Source organism: Protopterus annectens, chromosome 7.part0 (assembly GCF_019279795.1).
Source record: "Protopterus annectens isolate FY-2018-M chromosome 7.part0, PAN1.0, whole genome shotgun sequence".
In the NCBI taxonomy this organism is placed as follows: domain Eukaryota; kingdom Metazoa; phylum Chordata; order Ceratodontiformes; family Protopteridae; genus Protopterus; species Protopterus annectens.
The window spans coordinates 1253275922-1253297906 of NC_056739.1; the positions used below are offsets into that span (position 1 = coordinate 1253275922).

Below are 21985 nucleotides of genomic sequence, written 5' to 3' on the forward strand. Positions count from 1 at the left end.
GTGGGAGATTAGATCCGGAAGGGGATCTAGAATCCAGGGTGGATTCACTCTATGAGACCAGAGGTAAGGGAACCAAGCTTGGCGAGGCCAGAATGGGGCAATGAGGATCACCCTGCTCCCCAACCGACTGGCTTTCTGAAGAAGTTTCAGCATGAGGGGAAGAGGAGGGTAGGCATAGAGAAGACCGGGTGGCCAAGCATGCACCAAGGCGTCCCTCGGGGCTTCCCCGGCAGGGGGAATGAGAGCAAAGTAATTTCGCATCTCCCTCGAACACGAAATGCAGCAAAGATCGCAACAGGGCTGCCCCCAAACGGCAAAAATTCGACTCGCTACTCTAGGATTGAGAGACCACTCGTAAGGTGAAAGGATGGTGCGACTCAGTCTGTCAGCCAGGATGTTGGTCCGTCCCAGAATGTGGTGGAGATCGCCCATTCCCACACTCTCATGGCTTCTGGTTCCACCTCGTTTGTTGATATTCCTACAGGCAGAAGGCTCTGAAGTGCTTGAAACAACAACAGCACTGCCCTCATCTCTAGAACATATGTGAAATAAGATCTCCGAATCGTTCCACGTGCCTTGAACCGACCTGCTCGAATGCCCCCCCCCCCGCAAAGACGAGGTGCCCGTGGTCACTGTGGCGAGGGGGGCCGTGGCAAAGGGACATCCCGCCTGGAGATCCAGCAATTGAAGCCACCAAACGAGAGCCCTCTTGCAGGCCCTGCTGGGAGAAATGGGGGGACTCAAGGGATATTGATGAAGGGACCATTGGACTTGGAGAGCCCACTGTAAAATCCTCATGTTCAAACATGCCATTGACCCCAGGGCCCTCAGAACCAATCCCGCCAGGGGTTTTGAAGATTGAAAGATGGCCTGCACATGTGCCCTCAAAAGTGTGCAACCAGTCGGGAGTTAAGACTAGTTGCCTGTTGGGGTCTAGTCTGGCCCCGATAAAATCTAACACCAGAGTCGGGGTGAGAGAGGACTTGTCAGTTTATAGTGATCCCTAGTTGCGGAGCAAGGTTGAGAAAGTAGTCCCTGGCTAAGCATAGTAGATGCCTTGTCGGGGCGGTGAGGAGCCAGTCGTCCAGGTACGGGAAGACCTGCATTCCCTGGAGTCTCAGGTGGGCCGCTATCACTGCTAATACCTTGGTGAACACCCTCGGGGCTGAGGTGAGACCAAAGGGGAGGACCCTGAATTGATAACTGGCTCCCAGCCGGAAATGGAGAAACCTCCTGGACCGTTTGTTCATCAATAAGTGGTAGTATGTGTCCTTGAGGTCTACGGAGCACATCCAGTCGTTCTCCCGCAATAGAGGGAGAATAGATTGAAGAGTGACCATCTGGAACTTTTTTGGTTACAGACAGGTTTAGTAGGGAAAGATAGGAGGATGGGCCTTAGGTCCCCCGTCTTTTTTGGCACCAAAAAGAACCTGGAGTAGTAACCCGAACCGGACTGGCCTGGGGGGACGTGCTGGATGGCTCCTTTTTCTAAAAGCAGCCGAATTTCCGCAGCTGCTGCCTCCCTCTGATTGGGTGGAACATCGGGGAGGTGTCCGGGGGTGTCGGGAATGTAGGAAAAGGGAATTCTGTATCCTCTGGATATGATACGAAGCACCCAGCGGTCTGTTGTAATGGACTCCCAAGCTGCCAGGTGCTTAGAGAAACGCCCCCCCCCCCCCGACTGCCTCCAGAGTGGAGCAGTCGGGCAGCCCCTCAGGGTTGCTGTGTGGGCCGATCAGAGAAGGCTTCTCTGGACCCAAAGTTCTTTGGGCCCCCTCTGCCACTAGGGCGCATCCACCCTGTCCTCTGCTGAGGAAGGACTGGGAGTAGAGCGGACTGGGATTGTTGCGACTTTCGGAACCACATCTTCTGTCCCTTTTGGTTCTTGGAGAAGGACCTCTGGGGAGCAGAGAAGCGGACTGTGACGGCAGACGTCTTCCCGTCCTTTTCGCTCTGGGCCAAAGTCTCGCGAGCTGTCTTGCCAAATAGGGCAGAACCATCGAAGGGGGCATTCGCAAAGGACGCCTTGAAGGGTTCCGCGAAATCACAATGTCGGAGCCAGGCCTGGCGCCTCATAACTAGGCCTGCTCCGCTGGCTCTAGCGGCTCCCTCTGTAGCATGGGATAAGAGCTGCATAGAGGTGTTTGATATAGACCTAAGAGTGGCCATGCGAGAGGAGTACAATTGTATGTCCCCCCCCCCCTGACATTGACTCCGGGGGCGATGCAACGTACTCTTTGATAAGGTCTCGCTGCAATCGAATCACATGTGCCATGTAGTTCAGGGACCTTACAGCGAAGGTCGCTGAACTAAAGACCTACTTCCTGAGACTGTCCATAGAGCGAGACTCCTTGCTCGGGGGATGGACCGAGGGACTCTCTTGGTGGCTGTCGCCACCAACATGGCATCTACAGGGGGGGGGGGGTCCCTTGCTCCAATGGGATTTCTCTGCCGGGGGACTCAGGATCTTGTCAGGACATTTGGGGACTGGCTCCACAGTGTCCGGCTCCTTCTATGCCCTAGTGGTAAGGTCCACTAAGGGGTCGGCCAGAGGGGACACCCAAGAGGTAGATGGGCCTGCTTTGAATGCCTCCAGGAACACGGATTTGTCAGAGGAAGCCTTGGGGGCAGACCACCCCCCTCTTATCCTAAGCATTTCCATGAGGTCTCCGAAGGAGACATCCTCGGGGGGGTGACCTTGGGGAGCCTTCCCCCTCATCCAAATCAGTGTCTTCTGTCAAGGACTCTGGGGAGTCCACGTGCCTCCTCTTACACTTGAGGAACATCCTCGGGGGGGGACTGTCAGAGGACGACTCATCAGCAATGTCTTGTTCCAGGGGAACGACCAGAGATGTCAAAGCAGGCTGCCCCTGTGGCCAGGCGATGGAAGCCTTACCCAAATGAGAGGGAGTGCGGGATGGAACCGTAGCAGGGAGTGGGGGCCTGGATGCACTCAACAGAGCGCTCTCCACCACATCGAAGGCCAAGGGAGAGCCACTCTCTCTCTGGGATCCGAGAGCCGACCCTCACTCTGATCCGATGGGTGGATTGGAGCAGGTGCCGAGACCATCGGATCCGAAGGGCCACTGTGCTCTGACCTGGACGGAGCCGAAGGCACACTAAGCCTCTCTTATCTGAAGTAGGAGCACGGCTCCGAGAGCTCTGATCCGGAAAACTCGAAGGAAGAGTCTGAGCCGAAGTACCAGATACCGTCGGCGCCGACCCACCCCCGGCTCCAATGCTGTCCGGCTCAGAGAGCTCCAAACCCGGGAAGTGGGTCGGAGAAGGAGCTATCGGGGCAAAGAAGGGTGTTGAGCTCCCCCTCGGAGGGGGGGGGGGGGCAGGAGCACTCCCATCTTCATTTGGGTCTGGATGAACATTCACATCACCGGGTCCAAATCAGCTTCAGAAAGGCTACGCGTTGATAGACGAGGCAGAGGCTGGCCGGGAGTGCCGCCTTGATGACCTCGACGGAGATCGGGTCTCCTCCTCTTCGGGTCCCGGTGAGAAGCATGGAGACCGGAGCAGAGGAGGAGATGACCTGGAAACCGTGGAGGGAGAAGCCCGCTTAGCCGGGGGGCCGAAGCGGAGTCCTCAGCCCGCCGCTTGTGGTGCTTCTCCCTCAGTTTTTCTTTCCTGACCTCCCTCTCCTCCAGCGCCGAAGCGGGAGATTGAGTCCCGGCCACGGGGAGAGTGGCCGCCACCAAAGCCTGGGAGGAGGCCACAGAAGCACCGGAGGCTGAATCCAGGGGCAAAAGTCCCACCAGGATCAGCTTAGACCTCCGGTCCTTCAGTGCCCTGGGGTTGAACACCGCACAGATAGCACATCCAGAGGAAAGGTGTTCAACCCCAAAGCACCGAATGTGGCCATCCGCCGAGGAGAGCTTATGGCCACACTCGGTGCACTTAAGAGAATATTGGCTTTGGGGCCTCAGACATACTAAAATAAAAACTCACTCGGTAGGCCCAAACACACTAACTACGACCAGCGAGGGGAGGAAGAAACTAGAGTAATTTTAACCAAAATTTAACTGAACTATCAAAAGGGAACCTAACACACAAACACTCACACAAATTAACAAGTAATTTTAAAGAGACTTATCTGCAAAAAAAAAAAAAAAAAAAAAAACACACAAACACCAACAACAAAAAAAAAAACAAAAAACACACACACACCAGGAGCTCACAATCTAGCTGCTGTTCAGAAGCGTGGCAAACTAGATCTGAGGTCAGTCAGGGTTGGCAGGGGATTATGGGTAAGGGGAGGAGCTAGGAGCTTGGATCCAAGCTTCATAAAGTTGCCGGCTCGGATCAGAGACCAGATCCATATCCCACAGGTTGCAGACCAAATGAAGTTAACTACTTCAGATGTACAGTTTTGTACCTACCATAAATGTAAGTGTGTAAACACTGCTGCAGTCATTACACTTGGGTTATCCTGCCGTCAGGTGGTTCCCCAGTCAGCCTGAGTTCCAAAGTCTTGGTCAGGCGTCGATTGCTGTCGCCTCCTCCCTGACGTCAGTGCAACAGGGGTATACAAGATGCAGCAGACACCATTTTCTTCAGTTTTTCTTGCCCCAGATGTCAGGTGCCCCCAAATAGGTAGGCAATTAAAATTGCTAATAAAGTATACAAGAGAAAAACAAAACCATTTTCAGTTACCAGAAAATACTCCCCATAGGAAGTAAAGGGTAGAAGACCTAGGTACGTACCAGAAAGTAAGAGGGGAAGGAGGGAGGGTAACCTGGACTGCAGCAGTGTTTACACTCCAACATCTACATTTATGGTAGGTACAAAACTGTACTATGTTCATCGTGTTACACTGCTGCAGTCATTACACTTTGGTGGAATCCCAAAGCGGAGGTAGGGTGGCTGGTTCTATAAGGCATTAGGGGTGGCTATAATATAAGGCCCTGCAGCACAGCAGTGGCGAAGCCAGCTCTGGATTTGGAGTATAAAGGCAAATGGTAGTGCTTGGTGAAGGTGCACAGAACTCCATGTTGCTGCTTCCAAAATATACTTGGTAGGTACTCCTCTGAGGTAGGCAGTTGAAGTGGCTGTTGCCCTGGTGGAGTGAGATCTAATGCTGCCAAGTACAGGTTTCCCATGGTGAGTATAGCAGCAACTTGTACAATGTCCTATCCATTTTGAAATAGGATGTTTTGAAATGGCTTTTCCCTGTGCTCCTGCAGCATATGCTACCAATAATTGCTCAGATTTTCTGAAAGCTTTGGTTTTGTCCAAGTAGAAGCGCAACTGTCTGTGGATGTCCAAAGAATGTAGTAGTCTCTCCCCTTTGTTCTGTGGTTTTGGATAAAAGGTTGGCAAGTGAACAGTTTGGTTTAGAGCCACACGATACCACATTTGGCATAAACATAGGGTTAGTTCTTAAAGACACCCTGTCTTTATGAAAAATGAGGAAAGGTTCCAGTGCCATTAGTGCCTGCAATTCTGAAACTCTTCACGCTGATGTTATTGCCAGTAGCAGAGCAGTTTTCCAAGAGATATATTTTAATTCTGCTGTTAGCTGGCTCAAAAGGAGGCAAAGTTATTTTCCAAAACAAAGTTGAGGTCCCAAGTTGGAGTAGGTGCTCTACGGGGCGGCCTTGTTTTTAGCCCCTCTGAGGTACTGTGAGCAAAGGATTAGAAAAAATTGGTAGATCAGTGTTGTAATGAGCAGAAATGGCTGAGGCGTGGATCTTGGATGAGAAGGAGAGGCCTTTGTCCAGCATCTCAGTTAAATATTGAAGTATCTGAGGAAAGTTTGGGACTAGAGGGTCAAGGCTGTGCACCTGGTTCCAGGCACAGAATCTTTTCCATTTATCCGAGTAGGCCTTCCTGGTGCTAGGCCGTCTGGCCTCCAGAATGACATCCATAAACAGCTTTAGAGCGAGGCATTGCTTGCCTGACTAAGGAATTTTCCATGCAGCTAGGTTTAAGGTCTTTAGCTGGCTGTGAAGTATCCGATTGTTGTGCTGTGTCAGCAAATGTGGGATTTGAGGCAAAATCCAGGGTGGTTCCTGTGCCAAGTTCTTTAAGATTGGTTACCAGTGCTGGCGTGGCCAGTCTGGTGCAATCAGGACCATCTTTGGCTCTTCTTGCCTGGCTTTTAGGAGTACCTTTGGAAGGAGAGGTAAAGGTGGGAAAGTGTACACTTGCAGGTTTTTCCAGCTAAATGAGAGGGCATCCCATTTTCCATGCTTGTGGATGGTAACTCCTTGTGCAGAATTTCTGTAGCTGGCAGGTCATTGGGGATGCAAACAGATCTATGTCCGGGCTCCACCATTTTTGTGTTATCATTCTGAATATTTGTGGATTCAATTCCCATTCGTGGGGATTTATGATGTTTCTGCTTAGGTAGTCTGCCAGTGTGTTTTTCTCTCCTGGCAGGAATTGTGCTTGCAGATGAACTTGGTAGTCTAGAGTGGTGTTCCACAAGGTCATGGCTGGTCTGCAAAGGGGGTAGGAGTGTGTGCCCCCTTGCTTGTTTATGTACCACATAACTGTGGTGTCTGTCTTTAGTAGTTGTCCTGGATGCAGCAGGTCCTTGAAAGCTATTAGTGCATTTTGTACAGCTAGCATCTCTGATTGATGTGAAGATGCCTTTGCTCTGCGGGCCACTCGCCCTGAATACATTCTCCTGCCATGTGTGCTCCCCAGGCATAATCCGATGCATCTGTTGCGTTGCCTGGCTGTGGGTTGAGTAAAAGGCTGTCCCTTGTGGAGGTGAAAAGCTTTAGCCCACCATCGAAACTCCCGTTTAAGGCAAGGAATTAGTGGTATAACTGTTTCCAAACTTTGACAGTGTTGAGATCATACACTTTAGGTACCATTGTAGTTTCCTCATATGCAGTCTGGCATATGGAATTAGTAGTATGCAAGATGCCATGTAGCCCAAGGCCTGCAGAATTTTTCTTGCAGGGAGTTGGGTCTTTGTTGCCATCAATTGAAAGTATTGAGTCTGTTATCCTTGCTCGTCTGGCGTGAGATAAGCCAGGAATATTTCTTGGGAGGGCACTAGTTTTGATTTCTTTTCGTTACTGTGTACCCCAGGCAACTTAACTTTTTTACGAAAGCCAGATGCTTTAGAAGAATGTCCTTGCTCTCTGAATCAGGTAGTCGTCCAGGTATGGATAAATTTGAATTCTTGTCTGCAAAATGCAATTACTGGTAACAGGCATTTTGTGAAGACCCTGGGAGCAGTAGACAAGCCAAAGGACCGTGCAGAGAATTGATAGTGCATTGAACCAGCTAGAAATCTGAGGTATCTTCTGCAGTTTTGTCTGATGGGGACATACAGGTATGCCTCCTTGAGGTCCAAAGTCACAAGCCAAGGTCCGTCTCAGACCTGCTCAGTCTACCACACAGTTTTGCTCCGAGGGAATGTACAATGCCTGTACAAGGAGATTGTGCTGTGAAGCTATATACCTAGCTAACATGTCTTTAGTCTGCAAAAAAAAAAAAAAAAAAAAAAAAAAAAAAAAAAAGCGAACTTTGCTCCCCCTTGCTTGTTAATGTAGCACACCACTCTGGTGAGGTCTGTACCACTTGAAGAGGTTCTGTACCACTTGAAGAGGTTCCGAGGACCAAAGATGGCTCACAGAACAGAGTGACTATCAAGACAAGCATCTCCTTGATCCGTGTGCTTGCGCTTGATGTCTTACACCCCCCTGCACTTCTCTCTCCTGAAATTTCTCCCAAAGCAAAGTCCGAAGCATCTGTGAGGACTGACTGCTTTGCAGCAAGGAGAGAGAAAGGGAGAACTTTAAGGATATCAGTGGTCTCCACCAACAGATTTCTCTTCTGACAAACCCCAGTGCTGGGACCTTAAAAAATAAAGGGTTTGACACTTGGGAACAAAGATTTCAGAAACTACTCTTTGTTCCCATGTGGAGTTTTACCAGGGTATCACGAGTCTCACAGATGCCATAAGACCAAAAACAGAGGTCGTCCAGTTTAATTACGCATCATGAATGGGTGTTCGGATCCATCCTCTGATCAAAGCCAGCCATTCCTCAGGACATATGATCAGAGCCTCAAACTTCTCCCAGTTCCATAATGCCTCACTCCCTAACAAGCTTTCAAGATACAAGTTAGCTGCCCTAATCATAAGGTAGACATTCCCCAAGATAAGAAACAGAAACAAGTCCTACTGGGTTACTCTCAGCTGCACAAGTGTGTGGGGGGAGTGATGCATAATGAAACTGGACAACTCCGATACCAAGTTACAGTAAGTATATAACTTCTAATCTGAAGTTGTCCATTTCATTATGCATCATGAATGGGTCCAAAGTCCACAGCTACACAAACCCTGGGAGAACCTCAAGGAAGGTTATGCCTGAACACTGCAAAACCAAAGGGTACCCCGTTTCTGGGAATAATGCCCAACTTATGAGATAGGTGCGAGTTGTGGACGAAGTAGCTGGAGTACAGATCATCAAGTGGAGTTATTGCAGAGAAGGCTGAAAAGTAGATGTAGATCTGAGTGGGCTTTAACTGGATGGGGAAGCAGTTTACCTTGTTGGGAGTAAACCGCAGAGAAACATTCCATAATCCACCCTGCCAAGGAAACCTTAGAGATCTCCTGTCCCAATCTGTTAGGCGAAAAAGCTGGTCTGACTTTCTAGGAAGCCTGTTGCTTTGTTAAATTGGGGGTAGGGTGAATGGTCCGATTCATGTTGACCTCTGAAGCAACCACAGGGTGAAAAGGAAGGATATGGTCAGAGAAACCATCCTTAAAAGTGGTTATGTAAGGAGGTTTGGAAGAAAGCCAGGAATTCTGAAACTCTTGGCTGACATGACTACAAAAAAAGGCAGTATTCCAAGAGAAGTATTTCAGCTTGCAAGAACTAGCGGATTCTACGGGTTTGTGTGTTAGGGGAGTGCTCTGAACTGGTAATGAAACTGCCACCAGCCAGAAGCATAGAAATCTCCTGGAGTGCCTATTTTGATAAGCTAGTATGCATCTGGGAGATTCACTGAGCACATCCAGTCATCCTTGTGCATTAGTGGCAGAATTGACTGTACCATAAAGCATGTACCATAAAGCATAACTTTGTCTTGACAAATTTAAACTGCTGAGATCCCCTATGGGCCAAAGTCCCTGATCATCTTTGGCACAAAAATAAGCTAGAGTAGGTTCCGCATCCTCATTCGGTTGGGACCTGCTGCGTGGCTTGTCTAGAGGAATTTGCACTTCCATAAGGGCATTTGCACTCTGAATGGGTAGCAAGTTGGGGGGGGGGGGGGGGGATACAGGAGCCTCTGGATAGAACACCCAAATGTTTCTCTGCCCAGGTTTCTGGGTGTTAAGGACACAGTCTGCCCCCGACTGCCTCCAGAATAGGACAGTCAGGCAGCCATTCAGGAATGCTGAACGGGCTTGTCAGAAAAGGGTTTCCTGAAGCCCTGGTTCTGAGGACATCCTATACCCTGGGCGGTGTCTATTAAATCCTCTCCCTCTGCCCCTGGAAGAGGATTCTACTGGCAAATCGGGGAAAGTCCCTCTGGATTTGCAGAACCTCTTCCAGCTCTATTGGTTCCTGAAATAGGTCCGTGGGGGGCATTAATAAATTATGCTTTGAAGGGGTCCACAAACCCACAATCTCATCCAGGCATGTTGTCCAAGGGCTATGCCTGAACCAGCCGCTTGAGAAGTTCCCTCTACCACACGGGAGTTTAGTCCCATCGAAAAGTTAGCAATAGAAGCTATGGTATTCAACTGTGGGGAGACCTTTTTAAAAAGCTTATCTTTGCGTCTTTTGCTCAAAACTGGAGTCGGAGTATCCGACATGATAATTAAATTTTCTGCCAAAATAATGAAAGGCAAACTCAGCCCGGCACTTAGTGCGCTTGTTAAATCTAGCACAAAAACGGCAGGCCGAGACGTCATGGTCTGGGCCTAAGCAAGGTATACAGAAAGAGTGGAAATCCTTATGCGGTATTTGCTTCCTACATGAAATGCAATTATTAACTTTGTCTGATATCGGTCTGAGGCAAGAAAAGTTTCCCCAATGGGCTACTTGGCTTTCAAAAAGACTTCGGCTGAAATACTTTCGTAAATCTCAGGAGCTGGCCGACCGGCACTTGCGAACTGCTTCTGCTTCAGGCACCGCGTGGCAAGAAAGACTAAGAAAATGGCGTCGGCTGCCTCTTTTGTACCCCTACCGCACTGACGTCAGGGAAGAAGCGACTACAACCGACGCCGGACCTAGACTTTGGCATTCGGCCGACAGAGGACCCGCCTGACGGCAGGATAACCCAACTGTAATGACTGCAGCTGTATGCACGATGAACATCCACTTGAGGGGTTGGCTGGAGCTCTCACAGGGGGAATGACCATGGATTGGACAGATGGTGCCTAAATCCAGAGGACTGGAAAGGGCCTGGCGGAGGCGGCATCTCGAGGAGTCGAGAAAGCCCTCTGCCACCTGGAATGCAGAGAATACCATAAGCCCCCTCCCCAGAGGCTGAGAGACTAGGCCATCCTGGATCCAACACAGCTCATGCCTGGTCTGGTGTCTTCTGGCAATCTTAAGAGATGCCCCCCCAAAGGGGATAAAGTCGAAGCAAACACCAATTCAGAAGACCTGATGTTGATCCTTCGGATCCAGGACCTACTCTGCTCAAACACTGGAGCTGGGGGGAAGGAACATCCCACAATCTGATGCACTCAAAACCACTCCCTGCTACTCTGAAACCAAAGGGATTGGAGGAGGTGGAGGTACTGGGGTTGGAGCGCTCACAGATCCAGTGTAGTTCAGAGAAGGCAAAGTCCCCAGCTGGATCTGGGCTTTGAGGAAGCTCATCATCAGATCCATGTTCGAATGAGAGCGCCTATAGGATGAAGAGGTGTGTGTGTAGACCACACCAGTGAAGCACTCCGACAGTATGAGCTGGTGAAACGGACTTCTGTTCGGAGCACAAGTCTCCACTTCACACAGATGCAAGTGCTTTAGAGTATGCTCTGGAGAAGATGAAATATGGATCCCAATGACCATGACAGCCCCAAGAAAGACTGCACAGACCAGAGGTCATTGGATCTGGAAAAGTGCATCAGCACTAACTCCCTTGGATCCGAAGGGAGTGTTGGACCTGGACAGAAGCGAGGCGCTGAAGAATCCTAAGGTGACTGATACGAAAGTTCTCCTATTTTCAGAGGTAGGAGATGAATTCCCTGAGGGAAGCAGAGGAGAATTGGGGGGGGGGGGTTTGCTTCTTCTGAACAATAGTCAGACTCCAGAGGAGGGAAGAAGCCCTCAGGCATATCCAAGTGCCCTGGGCCCAAGCAGCAAATGCACCTCTTGTGGGCATCAGATTGAGGAATCTTATGTCCACAAAAGGCACACCTCAAACCCAGCAGGGTTGACAGGCTTGTCTGACAACTGCCAGGCACACTCAAAATGCATGCACGCACAGTTAAACCAGTCGCACGCTACCACTAATCATACACTAAAGGATAGCAGGAAAGTTAAGTTTTGAAGAGAAGGCAAAACTACATTGGGGGGGGGGGCACACACCCAACAAAGATTACGTTTTAGAAGAAAAGGAAGGCAAAAATAGGAGGGGAGATTAAGAAAAATTTAAAAAGACTAATATTACCCACAACACTAGAGGCGCTCACAATCGCATCTGGGGCAAAAGGAGGCAAACGGGATCTGAGGGTTTGATCATGTGCCCGAGAAATGGCCAGCTTGGATCCGAAGATGGTTCTGAAGACCCATTTGTGATCCATAATGAAATGGACATTAGACTCTGGAGGTGTTCTCTCAGTGCTGGTCAGTGGAAAAACTTTGATCTTCTATTTCGGGGGGGGGGGGGGGCTTTAAACAGAGGCATCTAGTGGACATCTCAGGAAAAGACCCTATGCAAGCAAGTCTAAACTTCTGAATGCTCTCTTGGAATGCCAGCTTGTGCAAGATAAAGAGACAGCCTGCTGATGTTTGAAAAAGACTCAGCAAAGATGAGAAAATCTAAACAAACTTTATATGCCTGAAGTCTGGATGAACAGGGACATGTGATGAGCAAGTTAAGAAAGTCTAACAATTTTTAAACAGAGGAACTTTATACATTCTGCCTTAAGGACAGCTGGCTATCAGGGACAATTGCAGGCAGTAACACAAGCAGACAGAAGAGGAATGGGTCTAGGTTCTGGAAAATCTTTCTGCAGCAACCCCTAGCACTTTTTGATGGACTGAGAAGGCAGTGTTCTCCCACTGAAAAACACTAAAACATTCCAGCAACAGGCAGAGAGAAAGAAACCCCCACAGGGAGAATCTGAGCGCGCACTCCAAAATCTGAAACAAAAATCAAAAGGCCAAAACCTTTGATCAATCCCTGCATTTTCCTGTCCAGATTCAGAAGCCTGAATCTCTTCAGGAAAGGAGGCATCCATCTTACCAGAAGGATTAAAAGTCCGAATCAATCCAAGCCAGCCCCAGCAATCTATTCCTATCCAAAGTAGGAAGGGGACTAGGTACATGCATATTTTTATTTCGACCGGAAAAAGGGGGCAACCATGTTACTAATGGCAGCTGCTACTTCCCCAGGGATGGGCACAGCATTCCAACAGGGGAAACCATCTCTGTTGCTTCGGCCATGACAGGCAAGAGCGATTCTCCCTTGCCCACTGAGAACTCATAAGTTCGAGAGGTTGTGGCCAACTCCAAGTCGGTAGTGGCTGTAGGTGCTACACCAGAGGGATCCAGAATAAAAGTTGTCTAAGGTACCAATGGCCACAGCAGAGTCACCCACCAGCGGCTGAGGCAAACTGGTAGCCTGTTGTGGTGGCAAAGGCTGTTAAGACTTTATGGTTGGAAGATAAACTGCAAAAATGATGCCTCTATCCAGAGGAAAACAAGCAACAATGCCAGTAAAACAACCAGTCCACAAGTTACTTTAAATTTTTTGACAGGCACAGTAAAGCACTTCCAAACACTATGGAAGCCACACAACCTTAAAAACTACTTTGTGGAGAAGTTGCATGAGATGACACTTTTTAAATGGACAGAAAAACTAGTGTTCAGTTAAGTACATTATAGGTAGAGACAATTCATTAAGACAACACTTCTAGCATTAAACTTTCCAGAAGAGAGAAAAATAAAAATGTCAGTAAAGGAAAATGGAAATTCTCCCCAAAAGGGAATCCAGCTGAGGAAAGTAGACAGTTATCCTCAAATGCCTTGGGTGTACTCTTTGGCAGCAGAAACGTTCCAAAGGGTTACATGCCCCAAACCAGTCAGTCTGCTCAGCTCCAGGTGCTTGACAGGTTGGGCATGTGGAAGGTGCCCTAAAGCTTTGGAAGCTGGCCAGCTGCTATCTTTGGCAGAATCTAACCCATATAGCCAAGGCTACTGCAGTGATCAGTATAAGCATAGCGATGTGGCAAATTTAACAAAAGCTGCCAGGGAGAGAGAGAGAGAGAGAGAGAGAGAGAGAGAGAGAAAAAAAAAAAAAAAAAAAAAAAAACAAAAACACACATCACTGTAATAAAGGTACTAAGCAGTGAAAGGTGAAATCAGGAGCATAAAAGCTACTCTCCTACGTACGAGCACAGCAAAGTTCAACCCCTTCTCAAGCTACAAAGGGAGAAAGGTGGCACACACAGCCACTAGCAGTTGTGAAGCTGGTAAAATAAAAGCCAGTATTGGTGAAGATTGCTGCATTTGTTCACCATACATAGATGTCCAAGCAATGCCCCCCGGGATCCCAGTAGCGTTAGATTAGCTATGGCAGGACCAAAGGCTATAAAGCCTACATATGGGGACTAGTGGAAAACACAGATTGGTTTCTTCTGCTGGGGGGTGTGGGTGGGGCTAACAGAGTACACAATTGCAGCACTGCAGTGTACTACACCTAAACCAGTACACCAGGTAAGACTTTACCACCTTCTTGATTTCAGTACAACCATTAACTACAAAAACTCACTCAGCCATGAAACACAAAATAAGCGAATTTTGCTCTGTACCAGTGATAGAATATTTTGCAGTCAAATTTGGCAATGAAAGCCCCGAGGGTAGAATGGTGAATATTTTGCACCCAACCCACCCCCCCTTTACCAAGAGGTTAATGTTTCAGAAGAAGTTGTACATGCACATATGGAGAAGATAACTAATGACTGGTACATTTTAGTATTTCACACGGACAGCTTAACATGTTGCATTACTCTTTCTAGAAATAGCAGCTGTACAGGAGTAATTCACTATCCCCGAAGTATCCTAAACTTGCAGAAATTCTCCAAGTCCCTGGATTTATGCTTAAACCCCACTGGTTCCAATGCAGGGAAACTCAGACGAAGTTTCTGAATGTTGGGAATACCTTTATACACAAGATCAGCTTTGTACAATGTTTTAGTCCTGACTTCTGCCAAGAAATTCTTGGCTGGAATATATTAAAAACCTTTGAAACCAGTTCTATAGTGCTACTTTAGCAAGCCTATAAAGCCACTTGCCAATTTGTTGTATTCATGTTACAACACAACACATTTAACACCTTTTTTTGTTGCAACAAAAATCTAAAGAAAATTAGTCAAGGCACCACTAAACACACAAAAATACCATGGCTTATTTTACGCATTTACCTAAAGTTTCTCATGCACTGTACCCTACTGCACTAATGCTACCAGCCTACATGCTGTTCTTCAAAAGCCTGGTGTACAAGTGTTTATTACCGGTTCACTTAAATTACATATTCACAGCCGCAATTCCACAGTCCAGTGTGCGTCTACCACTTGCTGTTAACAGTAGCCTTCATACAAGTAGTCATAGCCCAGTGGTGGTGTCATACACTACAGCAATGTCCCCATTTGTCCTTGGCTAACTCCCAGATTTTTATAATGGCAAGAGACCTGCAAGGAAAAGGACAAATCTACTTCTGCATAACCAGTGTTCTCCATAATACATTTGTATGGAAGTTATGCAGCTTCAACAGAATGTCAGTGGTTACAGACGGTTCTGCAGGCCTTCAGTAAAGGGCGTAGCCCAGCTTGACCAGTCTCCTCAAAGTGACATCCACAACAGACCAAACCTGGAAACAAGTCACATTTAAATACAGGCGTGCAGCTGAACACTACTGTTCTTGTAAACAGCCACAAAAAAAAGTACAGTTTTGTACCTACCATAAATGTAGATGTTAAGAGTGTACTGCAGTTATCACACTTGGGTTATCCTGTCATCAGGCAGTCCCGCAGTCGGCCGGAATTCCAAAGTCTTGGTCCGGCGTCTGTTGCTGTCGCTTCTTCCCTGACATCAGTGTGCCAGGGGGTATATATAACGCATCAGACGCCATTTTCTTCAGTTTTTCTTGCCTCAGATGTCAGGTGCCCCCAAAAAGGTGGTCAGTAATTAGTACCAATTTAAGAAATTTTAGCACAAACACAAAATCCCTCCAGCTATAAGCAAATACATCAGGAAGGTGTTGTAGAGATTTAGCCAGTTAGATCAGAGGGGATGGAGGGAGGGTAACCTGGACTGCAGCAGGGTGTACACTCTAACATCTACATTTATAGTAGGTACAAAACTGTACTATGTTCATAGCGTTACCCTGCTGCAGTCATCACACTTGGGTAGAATCCCAAAGCCAAGAATGGGTGGAGGAGTCAGAGAGTTGGAGGAGGCTAGAAGGCCCTGCAGAACTGCAGTGGTGAAGCCAGCTCTAGTCCTAGAGAGAAGTGGTAAGTGATGGTGTTTGGTAAAGGTGTGTACTGAACTCCAAGTTGCAGCTTCCAAAATCTTCTGGGTTGGAACCCCCCCCCACCCCCCGAGGAAGGCTGTAGATGTAGCTGTTGCCCTGGTAGAGTGGGGCCTAATGGTAGCAGGAACTGGTTTTCCATGATGGGTATAGCAAAAACGAATGCAATGTCCTATCCATTTGGAAATGGTTTGCTTTGATATAGCCTTCCCTTGTGAAGCTGTAGCATAGGATACAAAGAGCTGGTCAGATTTTCTGAGAACCTTAGTTTTATCCAAGTAGTAACGAAGTTGCCTGTGAATGTCCAAGGAATGCAGGAGTCTCTCCTTTGTTCTGTGGATTTGGGAAGAAGGTGGGTAAATGGATGGTCTGGTTTAAAGCCACACTGGAAACCACCTTAGGCATGAAGGAAGGATTAGTTCGTAGAGAAACTCTGTCTTTATGGAAAATGAGGAAAGGTTCCACTGCCATTAGTGCCTGCAGCTCTGAGACTTCTAGTTGAAATTATTGCTAGCAGCAGGGCAGTCTTCCATGATAGAAACTGTAGATCTGCAGAGAAAGCTGGTTCAAAGGGAGGCAGCTAAGTTTTTCCAGAACAAAATTGAGGTCCCATGTTGGTGTAGGTGCTCTCCTGGGGGGCCTAATGTTTTTTGCCCCTCTGAGGAACTGCCTTAGAAGTGGATGTGAAAATAAGGGTGGATCCATGTTGTAGTGGGCTGAAATAGCTGATGCATGGATTTTAATGGAAGAAAAAGAAAGTCCTTTGTGCAACATCTCTGTTAAATACGGTAGAATCTGAGGCATGTGAGGCTGAAGTGTGTTTTGGCCTTTAGCTTGGTTCCAGGCTTTTCCATTTATCCGAGTAGGCCTTCTTGGTGCTGGGCCTCCTAGCTTCCAGAATAACATCCATAACTGCTTGGGAAAGAGGAGCTGGCTGGATGCTTAGGTGATTTGCCATGCAGCCAGATTTAAGGTTTTGAGCTGGCTGTGTAGAATCGGATTGTTTTGATGTGTGAACAAATGGGCAATTTGTGGTAAAATCCAAGGTGGGCCTGGGCCATATTCCTCAATAGTGGGTACCAGTGCTGGCGTGGCCAGTCTGGGGCTATGAGCATCAGCCGTGGTCTCTCCTTTGACTTTCAAAAGCACCTTTGTGAGGAGAGGCAATGGAGGGAAGGCATATACTGTCAGGTTTTTCCAACTGAATGAGAGTGTGTCCACTTTCCAAGCTTGATGGTGAAGTGTCCTTGTACAAAATTTTGTTAGCTGATAGACCTGTTTGCCAGTCCTCAAAAGTACGGTCTGGAAGGCCCCATTTTTGAGTTACCATTGCAAATACTTGTGGATCCAGTTTCCACTCGTGGGGATCCATGATGTTTCTGCTGAGGTAGTCTGCCAATGTGTTTTTTTCCTGGCAGGAATTGAGCTTGTAACTGAACATGGTAAGCCAGAGCTGTGTTCCACAAGGTCATGTGTGTACCCCCTTGTTTATGTACCACATTACTGTGGTGTTGTCCGTCCTTATTTTAAGTTGTCCTGGATGTAATAGGTTCTTGAAGGCTGTCAGAGCATTCTGTACAGCTAGCATCTCTTTTTGATTGATGTGCAGATTCCTTTGATCTGCAGTCCATATGCCTTAAACGCACTGTCCTGCCATGTGCGCCCCCCAGGCGTAGTCCAATGCATCTGTTGTCATAGTTTGCCTGGCTGGGGGCAAGGTGAAAGGCTGACCCTTGAGGTGACATGCCCGTGACCACCATAGAAACTCCTGTTGTAGGCAGGGAATGAGAGATATCATTGTGTCCAAGCTGTGGCTGCGTTGAGACCATATGCTTTTTAGGTACCACTGTAATTTCCTCATATGCAGCTTTGCAAATGGTATTAGTAGTATGCAAGATGCCATGAAGCCCAAAGCCTGCAGAATTTCTTGCAGGTACTTGGGTCTTTGTTTAGCATCAGATAAGCCTTCTGGGCAGTTTTATTCAAGCTGGCACCCAGGAATGTCATTTTGTGAGGGTACTAGTTTTGATTTATTTTCGTTTACTGTGTACCCCAGGCAACTTAGATGTTTTACAAAAGCCAGATGTAAGAGAATGCCCTTGCTTTCTGCTTGGATGAGGCAGTCGTCCAGGTATGGGTATATTTGAATTCCTCTGTCTGCAGTATGCAATTACTGGTGCCAGGCATTTTGTGAAGACCCTGGGCACAGTAGATAAGCCAAAGGGCAGTGCAGAGAATTGGTAATTGGTTGGACCTGCAATGAAACGGAGGTATCTTCTGCAACTTTGTCTGATAGGGACATGCAGGTATGCCTCCTTGAGGTCCAACGTTACTAGCCATGCTTTCTTGCCCAACATGGGAAGAAGCTGCTGTAGTGTTAGCATCTTGAATTTGGGTACTTGTAAGAAGGTGTTTAGAATTGAAAGGTCCAGAATTGGTCTCCAGGCATTGTCCTTTCTGGTGACTAGAAAGAGTCTTGAGTAAAATCCTTGGCCTTGCTCTCGTGTAGGTACCAGTTGAATGGCTCTCATGTCCATGAGAGCTGTAATTTGTTTGTGCCTCTGCCCATTGATTGTGACAGGTTTGGCATTCCTCTTTTCATTGGCAAGGTGTGAAAATGGAATCTGTACCCTCGTGAAATTATGTCTAGAACCCATTTGTCCTTTGTGACAATGTGCCAGTTGTCTGAAAAAGTGCGAGTTTTCCTCCCAAGGGGGCTGCCAAGAGAGTGTTGCTTGGCCAGATGAGGTGCAAGTCATTGAGTTTGCCTTCTGGTAGTGTGGGACCTGTCTTCTCCTCCCTTCTGTGTTGCAGTGCCCCATTGTCGAGGTTTGTATTGGGCTTGTGGTTGTCCTCTGCCTCTTGGACATCTATTTACCCCTCTGTGGTCTGTCAGTAGCTGGAAAGGACCAATTTTGTGTTGGCCAATTTCTGCTGAAGCGAGGGAGCTGTACCTGTAGAAAAGCTTTGACTGTCTGCATAGATTTTGCCTTATCCTCCATTTTCTTTAAGAATTCTTCTGCCTTAACTCCAAAAATAACATCCTGCTGTAAGGCAGCATCTAGAAGCTTTGCTTTAACATGATCAGGCAGAGTTTGTTCCTTTAACCAAGCATGCCTACTTATAACAGACCCAGTGACAGCTGCTCTGCAGGAAGCCTCCAAAGAATCAAACCCACATTGTAAAGTATGTTTGCCCACCTGTTCAGCTGCATGCAACAGATCCTGCATTTCTTTCAATTCAGACTGTTGAGGGAGTGTGCTCATTATTTTGTTTTAACTGAGACATTAGAAATTGCTGATATTTTAGCATGTGAAATTGGCAATTTAGTGCTCTCCTAGCTAGAGTTGCTGATGTGTAAACATTTTCCCCCTCACCTGTCTAGTGATCTGGAGTCCCTTTCAGAAGGTACAGGATTTTTTGCCATAGAAGCCTTAGCCCCTTTGGGACCCTGGGAGATGGTCTCTGGATCAGCAACAGGGCTTTTATAAAGGAATTTGTAGGAATCAGGCACTCTATAGTATCCGTCAGGTTTGGCTGGAGCAGAAGGCAGAGAATCTGGGTTCAAACTAGATTCTAATTAAACATCATCCACAATGTCTAAAACTGGGGGATGGCAAGTGGTCTGTGCTGGGGGAGTAAAAGAAACAGCCTTTTCTTTGAGTCAGTAGTCCTGACCTTCGCAGTGAAAATGTTCCCTCAGTGTGTAAAGTTTCCCCAAAGGAATAGTCTTCAGGAGGAGAAGCTTAGGGAATAGAATCCTCAGCATCAGAATCTTCACAAGGGGAGAAGGTGTAATCTTGGTCCTCAGAGGAGCTTGAGGAAATAAGACACTTTATCAGAGGAGGCATAATCTTCCTCTTGTCTAGGCCTTTTGTCGGGTTGGGGTTGGGAACCCCTGATTAAAGAGATCAAATCTTCAGCCATTTTAAGCATCAGTTTCTTAGGCATGGAGCCTTGAACTGGAGACTGAAGTGCAGTATTTTTAGGTTTAATAGGAGTCTTAAGCTTAGGATACGTTTTTATGGTGAGCGCCGGCCTGAAGACTCCTTCAGAAACCGAAGGTGTTTCTGCAGCACCGATATCTCTTTCTGCAGCGTTGTCGGTAGGGGATAAACAAAATGGCTGTATCTGCCTAGCACTCTCTGCCAAAGGCTCCGAAGCGGCCTCTGGTTCCAAATCTGCAGTAGTCTGGGGGTGCCTCGGAGCCTCAATTAAGACCGGTGAACCGGAGACAGGCCCAGCCGAGGCTGGAGAGTCTGGCTTGGCATTGTGTAGTTAAATTTTCTACCGAAGTAGTGTTGTGCAAAATCAAAGCGTCTTTTTATAGTACGCTTATTAAACCTAGCGCAAAAACGACAACCAGTGACACTGTGGTCTGGGCCAAAGCAAGGTATGCAGTAAGAATGAAAATCCTTATGAGGTATTTGCTTCCCACAAGAAATACAATAGTTAACTTTTTCTGACATCGGTCTGAGGCAAGAAAAGTTTCCCCAACGGGGTACTTAGCTTTATTGAAGACTTCAGATCTGAAATTAGACTTTGAAAATCTCAGGAGTCAGCCGACCGGCACTTGCGAACTGCTTCTGCTTCGGGCACCACGCGGCAAGAAAGACTGAAGAAAATGGTGTCTGATGCATTATATACACCCCTGGCGCACGGATAGCAGGGAAGAAGTGACAGCAACCAACGCCGGACCAAGACTTTGGAAATCCGGCCAACTGCGGGACCGCCTGACGACAGGATAACCCAAGTGTGATGACTGCAGCAGGGTAACACGATGAACATCAGCTATAACCACTCTAAGTCTGACAGCATCCACCTTCTCAAGAACATAGTACAAACGCTACCAAATTGGCACCCTTTGATATGGTTTCTCAAGTACGAGATGCTGCCTTTTCTGCTAGACAGTGCAGTCTTAATATTTTCACCAGGTGAGACAGACAAAGGAACAGAGCTACATGGCTCAGCCTCCTAAACAAATGGGAAGGGAAGCCATAAAGGAATAGCATACAAGTGCACCTCAAGAGCTTGGCCCCCCCCCAATACCCAAACACTTCCAAGGACAATTCCAAAGTGGAGATTTGGCTAATGCTGCTCTGGCAACCCCAGCACTGCTTTAAGAATGAGTACTAGCTCAAGAGTTAAAAAGCAAGCAAATAAATGGTGAGCAAAGGGTCTGCAAACTCTTACCCGTTTTACAAGGGTTCAGACACTGTTTAAAAGAATTGTATGCTAGCTCAAAGGGCATATAGGATGCAGGAATTATGCAAGACAGACGGCAACCCAAACACCCCAATGTAGAGGGCTTTCATACTGCAAAATACATTTTGGATAAACTACTTCTCAAATTGGTACAAAACCAAAAAGCTTGACATTCCAATACCAGGTAGTTGCCTTTCTTGACATTGTAACTATTCCTACAAAGACCACTGAATACAGATCATTTCTTATTACAGCTTCACTGGTCAACACCTACTTGTAATTATTTTTGAGTGAGGCAGGTTTCCGCCATGTGCCATACAAATCATCCAGCCTGCGGAATGCACTCTCAGTCCAGATACAGAAACGTCCAACATGACCACCAGGAGCAAGTCGCAAAAGGTTAAGTTTGTTCACACTTAACAAGGTGACACCTGCAAAAGTGGGCATAAGTACTTGTGAATTAACCACCTTAATAGAAAGAAAAAAAAAAAAAAAAAAAAACACGAATTTTACAACCGACTGGCACATTCTCCCCATGAACTAGTTTTGTTCTAGCTAAGCAAATACTAAGATATTTTTTGCCTTCTCTTGAAAGAGCACCCCCCCCCCAAAAAATCTTAACTCTAAAGGTTCTCCTCCCACACCTTGGTCTTTTTTATTCAATATGAAAACTAAAAATTAGTTCCAGACAGCAAAACTTGTTTTCATTTAGATCTAAAATACTCCATTAACCCACACCAAAGTTGGTCCTAAACAGCAAGGTTTGTAGACCATAGAGAAGCGTTTACTACATACAAACAAATGCATTTATGCACGTGTACACAGACGTATACATTTACTCCCATTGTGTACATCCACAGAGCGTGACACTGGCAGCTTGTTCTCAAAATATCAGCTTTACTATAATGTTACAGCAAACCAGAACCCTTCCAGGTGGTATTCGATGGGAACAAACGTAAACCTGAATAGGACGCCAGTCCATTGTAACACACGAATCTTACAATTAGGAGAAAGTATGGTTGTGTAGGTAAACTTAGCAGAAAACTGTTAGAATGATTGCTGCTGCAGTAGTCTTGGCTATATGGGTTACATC

General features: G+C 47.2%; 1 protein-coding gene across 1 annotated transcript in view; it reads right to left on the minus strand.

The window, feature by feature from the left end:
* RPL4 (ribosomal protein L4) overlaps nt 1-21985 on the minus strand; it is an 81915-nt gene that overhangs the window by 23598 nt on the left and 36332 nt on the right. The window contains exon 7 of the mRNA XM_044077871.1: nt 21167-21323. Coding sequence (XP_043933806.1) covers nt 21167-21323 — 157 coding nt within the window. The remainder of the gene's footprint in view (nt 1-21166; nt 21324-21985) is intronic.